Here is a 12,512-nt window from a genome sequence, read left to right on the forward strand (position 1 = left end):
AGCTGTCCGCCATATTGGAGCGGTCCGTAAACATTTAACGGTAGTACTAGTAACGCATGAAACACTTCATCAGATGATTTTGTTAAACTAACACAACACAACAAGACAAAGGCGTCAGCTTACACGACATTAAGAGGTTAGCATAGTAAAAGAAAACACATTACCAAAGTGCCATATTAAAAACAAGGAATATTGAGTTAATACATATAAAAAAATAAACGAACACATTCTCAACTATAAAAAGTTATCAAATTTCTTCGGGAATATAAAAGAGGTTTCACACCTAGAAACTAGATTCAGGCCCGCTGCGCTCGAACGTGAGTCTACGTATACACATCTATGGCTGCGATTGGAAAGTTACCGAGCCAGATCACATTAATATTCATGAAAAAGCGTTCGCCATAGGAAAATAGCAGAAGAACGTCGCCATAGCCTTTTAAATATTCAAAATAAACATGATACGTAACATTAACCTACTTAATATTTAACAGCTAAGATTTTGCCAGAGTAATGTATGCGCAAGACATCTAGAGGCGAACCAGTGACCCGTTTGTCATTTTTGTACACTTGGCAGAAAAGGTGTGGTGTTCTTAAATACAGGGTTCCACACCACTGACCAATGGATTTCCATTATTTTTCCAGCATCTCATGCATATGGATTTTTTTAAAACAGATTTATGGATTAAGTATAAAAAGAGCACATTCAAGACGATTAAGTTTTAGGGCCATAAAATAAAATAAAACTCAGACCATGTATGAAGTAAACACTTGCTTAAAAACATGCTTAAAACATTTAGTTCAGTGAAGTTAAAAATACTTTTTTATAAAATAAATAAATATAATTTGTATACACACACCTCTTTCTCTCAAACATACATACAATTTCATTAAAGTTTACTTTTAAAACAAAACATTGAGTGAAATACAGACAGTGCTGAGTATAAAGAATATTTTAATCCATTTTATAAACAACATTTACGTAGCAGCATTATTCAGTAGATTCTGAGGTATTTTCTGAATTCACAGAGAAATTCACTCCCCCATCTTGTTTCATACACGTCCACATACATTCACGCAAACAGACAGACATTCATAGTAGCTAAACATGCGCACTCACACACACACAATTCAAACAGTCAGTCAACCATCCGGAGTCCTGCGTCCATAGTTCTATATGGTAGAGTTCGTAGGGCTCGCTCTTTTAGTGGCTTGTAAGGCTGGCACTCTCAGTGGTGCAATTTTGGCTGCAAAAAAAGGAAATGGAAAACAATTAATATGATAATAAACCATATTATACCCAAGCCCCTCATAAAGGGCACATTGCATATGAAAGTAAGGCTGTCGAAGTTAAAGTCTCTTTTACTCACACGGCTGCATTAAATTAAAATGACAGTCAAAACACATTTTAAAAAACTCTTTATACTTAAATATTGTAAAATATAAGAAAGTTACATCTGCACAATTTGGCATGTTTCATTTCGTTATCACAAATAAAACAATTGACTCCAAGCACGACTGCATAATACGCTTCAAATTTACTCCAGTGAATTTTCAGCATCATTACTCCAGTCTTCAGTGTCACATGATCCTTCACAAATCATTCTAATAGGCTGATTTGCTGCTCAAACATTTCTTATCAGTTTAATATAGTTCTTGTACTTTTTATGGAAACCATAATACATTTGTTATATTCCTTTGATGAATAGAAAGTAAAAAAAACAGCATTTATTTGAACAACATTTTTAACATCACTTTGTCAATGCATTCTTGCAGGAGAAATCTACAGATTAACACTTTTATTGATAAGGAATTAGGAAAAATTTAGAATTTGTACATGATGTTGAAATGACATAACAGGAAAAGGAATTAACTGAATTGCGCCCTAAACCTACAAGTTAAATTAAATTCCCATAAAGTCCTTGTTGGAGTGTTTGAATGAGCTTAATGTTTGGCTGTCTAAAAACGTTCTTCAACTTAATGGATAAAAGTCTGAAAATACAATATTTGGTCCGCCAAAATTCAAAAAGAAGATAATCAGTACCCGTGCTCCATTAGAAATGACGGTGAAAGATAGTGTGAGAAATCTTGGTGTAATAATCTCCTGCGTAACACGAGAATGAACCTCATTGGTTTTCGCACATCAAGCGAACATGCTTGAGCTTCCATTTATCACATCTGATGCGTTAACTGACTGTTGATAAATATATGAATAAAAGGTCAAACTCAATTTGTTCATCATATAAAGCGATGAAGCCTCTTAAGAACATTTTGACTAAACTGCTCAATTAATATGGATGTTTCACGACACCTCTTTTTGAAGTGTCAAAGTAGTAATTAATTGTAAATAGTAATTGAACCCTTTAAATCTGGGCCTACTTAAGCTTTTAAAAGGGCTTTAATGAAATTTACCAATAGATTTGTATATCTCAAGAGTTACAGTAGAAAGAGATATTAAAAACGAGCGAACGAACGAAACTAAACATTTGCTCACCTTTTGTGTGCTGAGTTTCTTTTCTCCTCCTATGGAGAGTCCCGCCCCTTTGCTTTCTTTCCAGGGGTAGAAGCCGGAATGAGGGGAGGTGGGCAGCCGGTGGGGTTTGGAGGGCGAAGAGGAGCCGCTGCTCTTGCGCTTCTTCCCCAAACCCTTGTGGTCAAAGCTGGCCACCCTGCCGTGCAGTCCTGAGTCCACTCCTCGGCTGTGCGGGGCAGCGTCCGGCGCTGAATGGTGGGCCGGGGGGTGAGTCCTCTTAAAGGCCCACGAGGAGGGCGCGTGGGAATCCGAGGGCGCGAGCTGGGGACGCGGCTTGCTTCCCGGCGAAAGCGAGCCGTTAGTTTGTCCGTGAGAGGCTGACGGTGGCGTTTTGCTGATGAGGGGCCGCCCCTTGTTCTGGGACATGCAATTCTTGTCCGGGCTGACGGCGTCCGACTCTTGGAAAGAGGCTTTCCGTTTGCGCAGTGCAGAGGAGTCCGTCGTGGACGTCCGATCTGTTTCCCTGAGACGCAGCTGATGTTTGCTGGGGCGGCCGACCGGATTCTTGGGCCGACCGGGGCCCGATTGAGCAGGAGTTCGAACGAGTTTAGAAGGGGAGGCTGTGGACTGCCCACCCCCCGAGTTCTCGGACTGACCGAAAGCCTTGCTGGTGGATGAACTCTGTGGGTTTGGCTCCTTGCCTGGTCCGTGGGAAGAGTAGAAGGAAGTCTTGAGAGAAGTCGGGTTGTGACTTCCTACTTTCTGTTTGGAATGCTGGGAAATGGAGGAAGGAGAGGCAGGAACAGCTGCAGGCTTGGCTGGGGGACTCTGGGAATGAGGATCTGATGCTTGAGGTATTTTTCTGGGAGTAGGAGAGGAAGCAGGGGGAAAAAAATCAGAAGAACATTGATTTTCGCATGCAGTACAGAGAGTAAGGACACAGCTTTGTGAGAAAGAAATCGGTTTCGTTAAGGTCTGAAGAGCTTTAACTAATGGAGATTAACCTTAGAGCTACCTTGAAGAAATACCATGCAGCTAGTGGATCTTGGAACAGGCTCAAAGCACATAATCTGAGAGTTTCAAGAACAAGTCCCGCTCACATTTTACCCAGAAAACAAATGACAAAAACAAAGTTATAATTTACTCACCCTTGTGTAGTTTAAATGCCCTTATCTTTTTTTTTTTTTTCGGACCACAAAAGGATTTGTTATTAAAAATGTCCCACTCCTGCTCGTCCATATAATGGAAGTGAATGGCGACCAGCATAAAGTTTTTGTTTTTTTTAAAAAAGTTGCAAAAGCATGACAGAATGAAACCATTACATTAAAAAAAAGAAAATCCTTTTGGGGTCTGAAAAAAAGAATAAGTGATTCTCATTGCTGTTATAAAACTTGAAAAATAAAAAAAATAAAAGCTTTTTACACGATTCATAATATAATTTCATATATTTATGTGAAATTATTTAAAAAAATAATTCATACATTTATGAGCTTTTGAGCCTTTTGTTAATATGACCACACTGTTTGCATCTATAACACAATCATTCTGTTATGATAGGGCATATATAAGTCAGGAGGTTCTTACTTCCACAGATGTGCGCTGAGGTGGTTCTCCACCATGACACTCATGGCAGACCGTAGATGGTGCAATCGTCGATCGAAAGTGAAGACACCGTGACCCAGGGAATGACTCCCAAATGAACAAAGCTATAGGGGGAAAGTCAAGGATTAAAATTAACATTAACACAAAAACCTTTCTTTCAAATATATGACTGTATAACGAGTTAGTATTTAAAGACCACAGACAGACAATGGGTCAAATTCACTAATAATCCTCAAGCAATGACGAAAATGTAATTCTCAAAACCAGTTCAAACACAATAAACACCTTTTATGCAAACCTTTCATTAGCCAGCTGTACATTCGCGATTTCGCGTATATCTGCATTATTCAGAGAAACCTTGCAGCTGAAGCTATAATACAGTGAAAGCTGCATATGATGATATATATTTAAGACAAAATATAAATTGCATTATTAATTAATAAATAAGTCGTTTTGGGTGAATTTCTACGCAGAATTCACACACACACAAATTTGTGCGTATGCATGCTTAGTAAAATGAGACCCAATGTACTATAATGTCTTATTTAAGCCGCTATATTAGTGTCCTCATAAAAACAGAGACCAACTCTGCGGTTGGTCGTCAGGGCATTGCAGTTACTAAGGGTTTATTCAAATTTAAGCCTAATGATGATAATAGTGATTATAATAATTATAACAGTGATGCATACCTTAACTACATGTACAACTCTTAAAGCCTGGCTATTACGTAATTATAGTGATCCTAGATGACACGGTGTAAGTGTTTGTTTGTACCGCGGCTGGTTTGGGATGCCACGGAGTTGAGTGCCAGTCTGCGGGGTCATCGTTCCCTTCTCCTTCGCTCTCATCACCTGAGATGTTGGCCTGGGTGAGAGGAGAGTGTGGTCGTGTGCTGCCATCCTCCAGATGGGGTTTATCCTCCTCCACGCTTTCAGATAATGTCGGTGTTCTGCCACACAAACAGACAGATGTCTGTAGCCCCTCAATCGGGTCATGGGGTCTATACGACCCCAATCGACTTTTACTTAACAAAGAAAGTTTCCCTTCATCTCAGTGGAATAAGATTTTGTGACTTTTCATACATTATGTATCTATACACACAAAAAACTGGGCTTGATTCGGTTTTTCTGATAATCTGTGTTTCTAACCTAAATGCGGGGCTGTTGGTCAGAGGTCTCCGGCAGAGAGGCGGTGCAGGTGCATCTCTGGGAGGTTCTGGGCTTGCAGTCGGAGCAGCTGAACTCTCCGGGGCCTGAGACACACGATCCCGAGCCTTCGAACTCATCTTCAGCTCCGCCACCAGCTGGTCGAAGTTTTTACTTCTGCCTTGCACCTTCCTGCGCTGATGAATGGAATGAATCTGGAGGAAAGATGATGATGATGGTTTTTTTTGGACTGAAACCCTGCAACACACTTTCATTCATAAAACATATGCTAACTGGTTTGAACTGATGAGAGCGCAATGGCTTTCAACAGGAATTGTGGTTTTGGCTTTGTGGAATATTGAGCACTTGAAAGCCTTTAAGGGATTGTGTAGTTTGATTAAATCATTTAGAAGCATTCACCCTGATGACTGCACAATGCGTTATTCTAAATGTATGGCCAAAAACACTTAATATAAGGTGTAGCACTAAGCCCTAGATTTTGAAAAACAATATAGCTGTAGAGCAAGACAGATTGCTCCTTAATTTGGGTACCCGAGTAAACATGCCTGATATAACAATTCAAAATCACTTTGCAATATTCAGTTTTCACCCTCAATGATTTGAATACACGCCGTTTAATGTGTTTTTTCTTACTCCAGCAGTAGACGGCTTCACAATCTCACCTCATATCATGAATATCAAATTGTTAATCTTTTATCCAAATACTTCTTTAGTCATTCATCATTCAAATATTGTCATCCAACTTCCTATGATATATTTCTCATGATGCGATTTAGTAAAAATACAACATAAAAGGAAAACAGAGGTTCATGAATTGCTATATTTGTATTTTAGCTGCACTGACTAGTCCTACATACAGATAATTTCTGTTGATTTAACAAAAACCTGAAGCCGTGCTACACAAATGAAGAGAGGCTTTTCCTGTAATCCCTTCCCCATTTCCTGTTAGTCACGTCGGCTGAACTTCCTGTCTGTCTACACACACTGAAAGCAGTGTCCAGAGAAGGGCTTCAACACTGATGGCAAGATATGTTTCCACTATTACTACTACAGGACAGTAAAAAGCAAACGCAAACGCTCCTGCATGAATAAAGAGCACTACGAAGAAGAAGAAACATTGCACACTAAAACAGGTTATGGTTAGATGGTCAACTCACATTGCAGGTCAGAAGTCGAGTACAAACTTTCTTTCTCTCGGGGTCCAACACACCACAGTGCTTGTCGAGGTCACATTCTTTTTCTGCAGAAAATTTAGAAAAGTTCTGGTCAAATTCATGATTTTATGACCATATATATACACACACGAGAGTATAAAATAAATATTTAAATATTTATTATTATAATACTAAATGTAATGATTTAGTAAAATATTTTGAATTCTATAGTTTCACATAATAATAAAATCTGGTCTTTAGCAGGTCTTAAAATTAGGTAAAAACAATCTCAGATAAAAATCACATTACACTGTGATTATTTAACAAAACTAAACCCAAAATGAGTTACATAAAAGTTGTGTGACCAGGTACACCCTATGATTTAAAGGAGTAGTTCAATTTAAAAAAAAAAAACTTTTGCTGAAATTTACTTTATAATTTAATAATATATTCGTTGAATGAACCAAATGACTCGAAAAAAAGATTCGTTCATTGTGATGAACTAGTTCGAACAGGAGAGTCACGAACGCGAATCCAAGAACAGAGCAAGGCGAGCATTTGTGCGTATAAAACTTAAACTTTATTTATTTTTGAAATGACCGATTGTTTCGCTTGATAAGACCCTTATTCATCGTCTGGTGTCGTTTAAAGGCCTTTGAATAGTTTGCACTGAAACTCTCATTTGGACCTTGAACCGTTTGGTTCCCATTGAAGTCCATTATATTTTCACCAAAAACCTTAATTTCTTTCCGACTGAAGAGAGAATGACATGGACATCTTGGATGACATGGGGGTGAGTAAATTATCATCAAAAGCTTTTTTTAAAAAAGTGAAATACTCCTTTAATTGCTTGTAGAACGACCTTTAGGAGCAATAACTCAAAGTAATCATTTTCTTTATGACTATCTCTCTCACACATCGTTGTGGAGGAGTTTTGGCTCGCTCTCCTTTATGTTGCTTCAGTTCATTGAGGTTTGTGGGGCATTTGTTTGTCCACAGGTCCTGGTCAGGCACCGCTCTCTTAAGGTCCCATCAAAGCATTTCATTTCAAGTCTTTGACTAGGCCAGTGCAACACCTTGATTATTTTCATTTTTTTCAGCCATTCTCCATTTGCTAGTGTGCTTGGGATCAGTGACCCAATTTTAGCTGTCGGACAGATGGCTTTATATTTGAATCTAGTATACAGAGAAGTTCATGTTCAAGATGCCCATGGGGTCCTGTGGCTGCAAAGCCCAAAACATAACCGCTGTACCACAGTGCTTGACCGTTGGGGTTGAGGAGTTTGTGTTGATATGCTGCGTTCGATTTTCTTCAAATGTGGTGCTGTGCATTATGGACAAACATCTCTTTGGTCTCGTCTGTCCAAAGGACATTGTTCCAGAAGTCTTGTGGTTTGTTCAAACCTAAGCTGTGCTGCCATGTTCTTTTCAGAGAGAAGAGGCTTTCTCCTTTTTTTCTCTTTTTCTAATTGTACGGTCACTGTAACATGTAAACCGAGGCGTCTAGAGTCTGAGGTGAAGCTCTTGGGTTTATGATTTCTGGGAGCATTGCACCATCTGACCCTGAGGTGAATTTGCTGGAACATCCACTCATGGGAAGATTGGCAATTGTCTTGAATGTTTTCCACTTGTGAATCATCTTCCTTGCAGTAGAATGATGGACTTCAAATAGTTTGGAAAAAGCTGTATAAACCCTCCTAGATTGATGGCAGCAACAATTGCTTCTCCAAGATCATTGCTGGCATCTTTCCACCTTGGCATTGTGTTAACACACACCTGAAGGCTCCAGACCACAAAACTCCTGCTTTAACAGAGTCGATCACTCATGCTGATGATCAGTTAATCGAAGGCATTTGATTAGAAGTGCCTGACTGCTACTTACAGTCTTAATTCCTTTGGAAGCAGACAGGCTATCCTCAGTTTGTCAGTACTTCTCCATTTTGGACTAGTTTTTGTTAAATTCATAACACGGTGTACAGTGTTGATGTTCATGCGATTTTGTATTTACCTAACTTATATGTATAGGACCTTTCTGTGGCTAAACCATGGTTTTATGCTTAGATTTACTCTTCTAGGTACTGCCTAATCACATGACTTTGGGGGCTAATTACACATATACATTAATAATTAGACAAGCATCCTTTGTACACCCAAAGTAGTTTAATTTGGATGCAAACGTAGCCAAGTGATGATTATTAAATTATAGAAACAAGTGCACAGCCACCTTTAGTGTTTGAACTTCCTTTTTTTCGGTTGCTCTGTATATTTCAATGGCGTTGCTGTCGAAGTGTAACTAGCTGGTCAAGTGGATTTACTTATTGTAAAATTAACGGAAGTTATCAAGAGATTTTTAATGTTTGAAGCGATGACAAATGTCAAGATTTTAAAATAAGATGTTCACTCATTAATCCGTAAGATCTTACCTTCTTGCTGTGGAAATATAATCCGGAAGACAGAACAACGAGCGCAGTGCTGAAAAGGGGCGGAGCTACATAAGATCTACAATATATCAGTCTAATTCCAGTCAGGACTTACTGAGAGCCATCTTGTACGTCCTCGGCCCACGGAGGTGTCCGGAGGCCATAGGGATCGAGGCAGCCTCGCCTCTCTGGGATTGAGGCCTCTCAGTTGAGGAAGGCCGATTGGGCGATGGGCCTCCATGTGGCCATGGGGGATCTCTGAGAGTAGGAGGAGGGGAGCTCCGCGTGGATTCGATGGGAGGCGGTTGCTTAAAAACAGCTGATTCTGAATGACTCGAGTTTGAAGGCGAGTGCCTGGGGAAAAGGTTGTCGTTTATGAATTATACAGATTGTCTATGTTGCTAATAACCATAAATGATCAGATTCTTACGCTTCAGACACTCTTTTAAAGAGATATTGACCCAAAAATGAAAATCCGGTCATCGTTTACTCACTCTCATGTTGTTCCAAATCCATAAGAATTTCATTCAACTTTGGAACACAACGATTTTTGTTCCACCAATAGAAGTCTATTCACAAAAAACTCTGACGCATCAAAATGAGAACGTGAAATAAATCCATTAATCTAGCAGTTTAATCCAACTGAAGAGACTCGCTTTATTTGATGAACAAATTTAATTTAGGCTTTTATTCACATATAAATACAATATGTATCAGCGAACACACATATTGCATTCAAATTTGGTAACGGATGCTCAAGCATGCGCACTTGAGGAGCAAGAACCAATGAGGTTCATTCTCATGCGTCATTCCAGCACATTTGAGCTTCTGCAAGAACCAATGAGGTTTATTCTTGCGCATCAAGAAAGTATGGTTGAGCTTCTGTTTATGTTCGCTGATCAATGTTAATATGTGATTACTTTACTTTAAATTAAAACTGTTCATCGTATAGAGTGATCACGTCACTTCAGAAAACTTGATTCAAAGTTTTTTTTTGTTTTTTTTATAATCTCTTCATAAGCGTTTTGAACATCAGAGTTTTGAGTCAATAGACTTTCCAAAAATAGACAGAGATGATGAAATTTTGTGTTCCGAAGATGAACAGAAGTATTAGAGGTTTGAAACGACAAATGACAATTTTCATTTTTGGGTGAACTATTCCATAAACATAAAATAAGATCAGATTCGTAATCTTACCAAACTCCATCTTTCGGAGGTTTTGAGTGTCTGAATTGAGGCGGAGTAGAGGGAGATTGCGGAGACGGCCGCGGGGGCCCGACATTCTGGTTCCTGCCACTCCAGGAGGAGGTTCCGTGGGAGGGAGGGGTGTGTCCGTGGCGAGGTCTTTGCTGCTGAGGTGGAGGTGGGGTGGAGCGGAGGTGTGCATAGAGCTTACCCAGAGGGCCATGTCTCCTCTCGCAATGTTTTTCGAATGCCTGAGGCTTCACCACCTGACTGCAGTGGCCACACACCACCAGGAAGAAGTCATCGTGCCCAGGATAATGACCAAAGATGGACATATCTGCAGAAGCACAAAACAATAGGGACAAATTAGCGATGATCGAAAACTCATACTACAGAAAATGTTTCTAAATACAGACATTTTTCCAGAGAGGACTCAAGTTAACTAAACATGCTAGGCAGCTCATACTACTGGCCGTCCAATATTATGAAATTATGTTTAAGCTATTTGTTCAAAATAAACAAAATTTGATTATCTTAAGGTTATCAGCATTGGTCAAAAGCAAAATGTGTGCTTGCACAAACTCACTTAAAACAGAATCAATATATATTCATCAACTAGGCTGTCAGTAATTTTCTTAATTGTTTATTAAAAAAATAAATCCAGCAATTTTTTGTCTCACCTGACAAATATTGTGCATATTGACAAAGCTACCACATTGGTATTGTTTTAAAGAAAACAAATACATTTATGTTGACCACTACTTTCTTAGTCATCTTTGAAAAACTCTTTATTAGAAAAATGTTAATTAAAAGGGGTTTTTACTACAAGGATGAAATTACAGTATGTTACAATGGGTTTACAGGTCAACCAATGTGGGAATTTCCAATTGGAAATTAATTAATGGATTATTTAATGCTGATAGGTTGAATTTAGGTAAATTGCACTGTTTAAACTGGGTAATTTACCTGAGTTCACCTTATCCTGAATTCACTTTATAACATTATAATAATAGCTGTTGAATTTAAACTACTGATATTGAAGGAAAATTCTGACACTTACTTGAATTTCACAAAAGAACATGTTTATTATACATTTATAAGACTGTTTATAGATCACCGACCTGAGAGGAAGAACCACCACATTATTTGTTAATGCTGATAATCTCAAAACAGCCAAATACCAGCCAATTATTGAGCTTATCCATCACTAATAGAGTCATTTAATGATAATATCGCCGTCTCCTGATGAAATCGAAGTATATAACGCATACCCTCTTTCCTCAGCGTCATGGTTTCCATCGTTTTTTTGCCATTCTTGCTGTATTCATCTCCATCGGACCCTATGAAAAGTGATTGGAGGAAGTGTAGAGAGAGAGAGCGTACATAAAAACATGACCTTTATTCAAGCATTATCCATCAATGCTTTACCAACACATATGGGGCTCTTATATACATCCAACCTTCAAATCCAACAATCCAAAAGGCCGGAAACATGGTAAACATTGAGAAGGATGTGTCCCCTCCAATATTCAGATCTATGATGGGTTCTTCTAAGGTGGACTATATTTGGTCCAGAATAGATGGTTACAGTCTTGAATGCACTATATGGAGTCAAAACTGTGAGAAAAAGGGACATGTATTGAATTACGCATACTATGATGTTTAATGGGAGTAAAAATATGGGATCAAGCCAATAGTTTAGGTTTAATTCCCCAAGATTTTCAATGTGAAATGCAATCTGTGCCAAGAACTGGTCATCTGTGAAGCACAAGCTCTTCTGTGGGTGGGGCCAAAATAAAAACTACCTGCAAATGAAGCTTGCACTATTAACTGATTTGATAATCTGCCCGATGACAAAATGAGATTCGTGGTTTCAAACTGATTGCGTTTGCTACATTTGAAGTTCCAGACAAAACGAACACGGAACACGTTCTATTATGACGACACTGATCTGAGAGAGAGCGCAAGCGCGTAAACCGGCCGGCACTAGGACCCGGCAGGTTCTTTGTTTGGGTAACATGGTATGGGATGCCGTGCCTTTTCCACGAAAAATAAAGCACATCCGTGAGACTTTTTAGTGGTTGATGGAGAAATAGCGGCAACGAAGTGCTCACTCACCCTCCGATGCTGTCAGGTTGGCTCTTTCCGTCCAGACGCTCCAGCTTTGGCCCACGAAATCATCGAGACAAGGCACCCGCCGTTCCAGAGCAGCCATTACTTTAACTGCGCGTTCACGCACCGCCATCATCACTGCGCGGCAAGGCGCTGACGTCACATTGCGCGCTCCCGCTGGCGCAGAGGGAACCTGCGTGTGCGCGCACTTGTTCTGTGAAATGTAGAATTTTTTTATATCTGGTTTTTATTTATTAATTATTGCTTGTTTTATTTTTGTTTTGATGTATTTTCGCTATTTTTAGTGTACAAAGAGTCAAACCCATTTGACATTAAACTGAATAGAACTATATCACATTCTTAATATTTAAAAAAAAAACACGAAATTATTTATGTTTTTATA

General features: G+C 39.1%; 1 protein-coding gene across 2 annotated transcripts; it reads right to left on the reverse strand.

Moving 5' to 3' along the window:
- Nucleotides 1-934: 934 nt before the first annotated feature.
- Nucleotides 935-12,270, reverse strand: atxn7l2a (ataxin 7 like 2a). 2 transcript variants are annotated; one of them, XM_039673337.2, is made up of 11 exons: nt 12,116-12,248; nt 11,458-11,614; nt 11,269-11,337; nt 10,010-10,334; nt 8,928-9,166; nt 6,396-6,478; nt 5,221-5,432; nt 4,847-5,021; nt 4,055-4,176; nt 2,492-3,332; nt 935-1,244 (listed from the first exon to the last, which is right to left on the reverse strand). In XM_039673337.2, exons 2-11 carry the CDS (start codon nt 11,498-11,500, stop codon nt 1,227-1,229), a joined length of 2,127 nt encoding a protein of 708 aa, XP_039529271.2. In that variant the 5' UTR covers nt 11,501-11,614; nt 12,116-12,248; the 3' UTR covers nt 935-1,226. The 2 variants fall into 2 exon arrangements, with proteins under 2 accessions (XP_039529271.2, XP_039529272.2); XM_039673338.2 differs by lacking the exon at nt 11,458-11,614 and having other exon boundaries at nt 12,116-12,270.
- Nucleotides 12,271-12,512: the final 242 nt, after the last annotated feature.

Source organism: Pimephales promelas, chromosome 21, assembly GCF_988280905.1.
Source record: "Pimephales promelas chromosome 21, fPimPro1.hap1.1, whole genome shotgun sequence".
Taxonomy (NCBI): domain Eukaryota; kingdom Metazoa; phylum Chordata; class Actinopteri; order Cypriniformes; family Leuciscidae; genus Pimephales; species Pimephales promelas.

Coding starts and splice junctions, on each gene's coding strand:
- atxn7l2a (XM_039673338.2), bottom strand. CDS start 12,245: ATGATGGCGGTGCGTGAACGCGCAGTTAAAGTAATGGCTGCTCTGGAA. Junction 10,335..11,268: donor CATGACGCTGAGGAAAGAGG/GTATGCGTTATA, acceptor GTGCTTCTGCAG/ATATGTCCATCTTTGGTCAT. Junction 5,022..5,220: donor ACCAACAGCCCCGCATTTAG/GTTAGAAACACA, acceptor TTTGTGTGGCAG/AACACCGACATTATCTGAAA.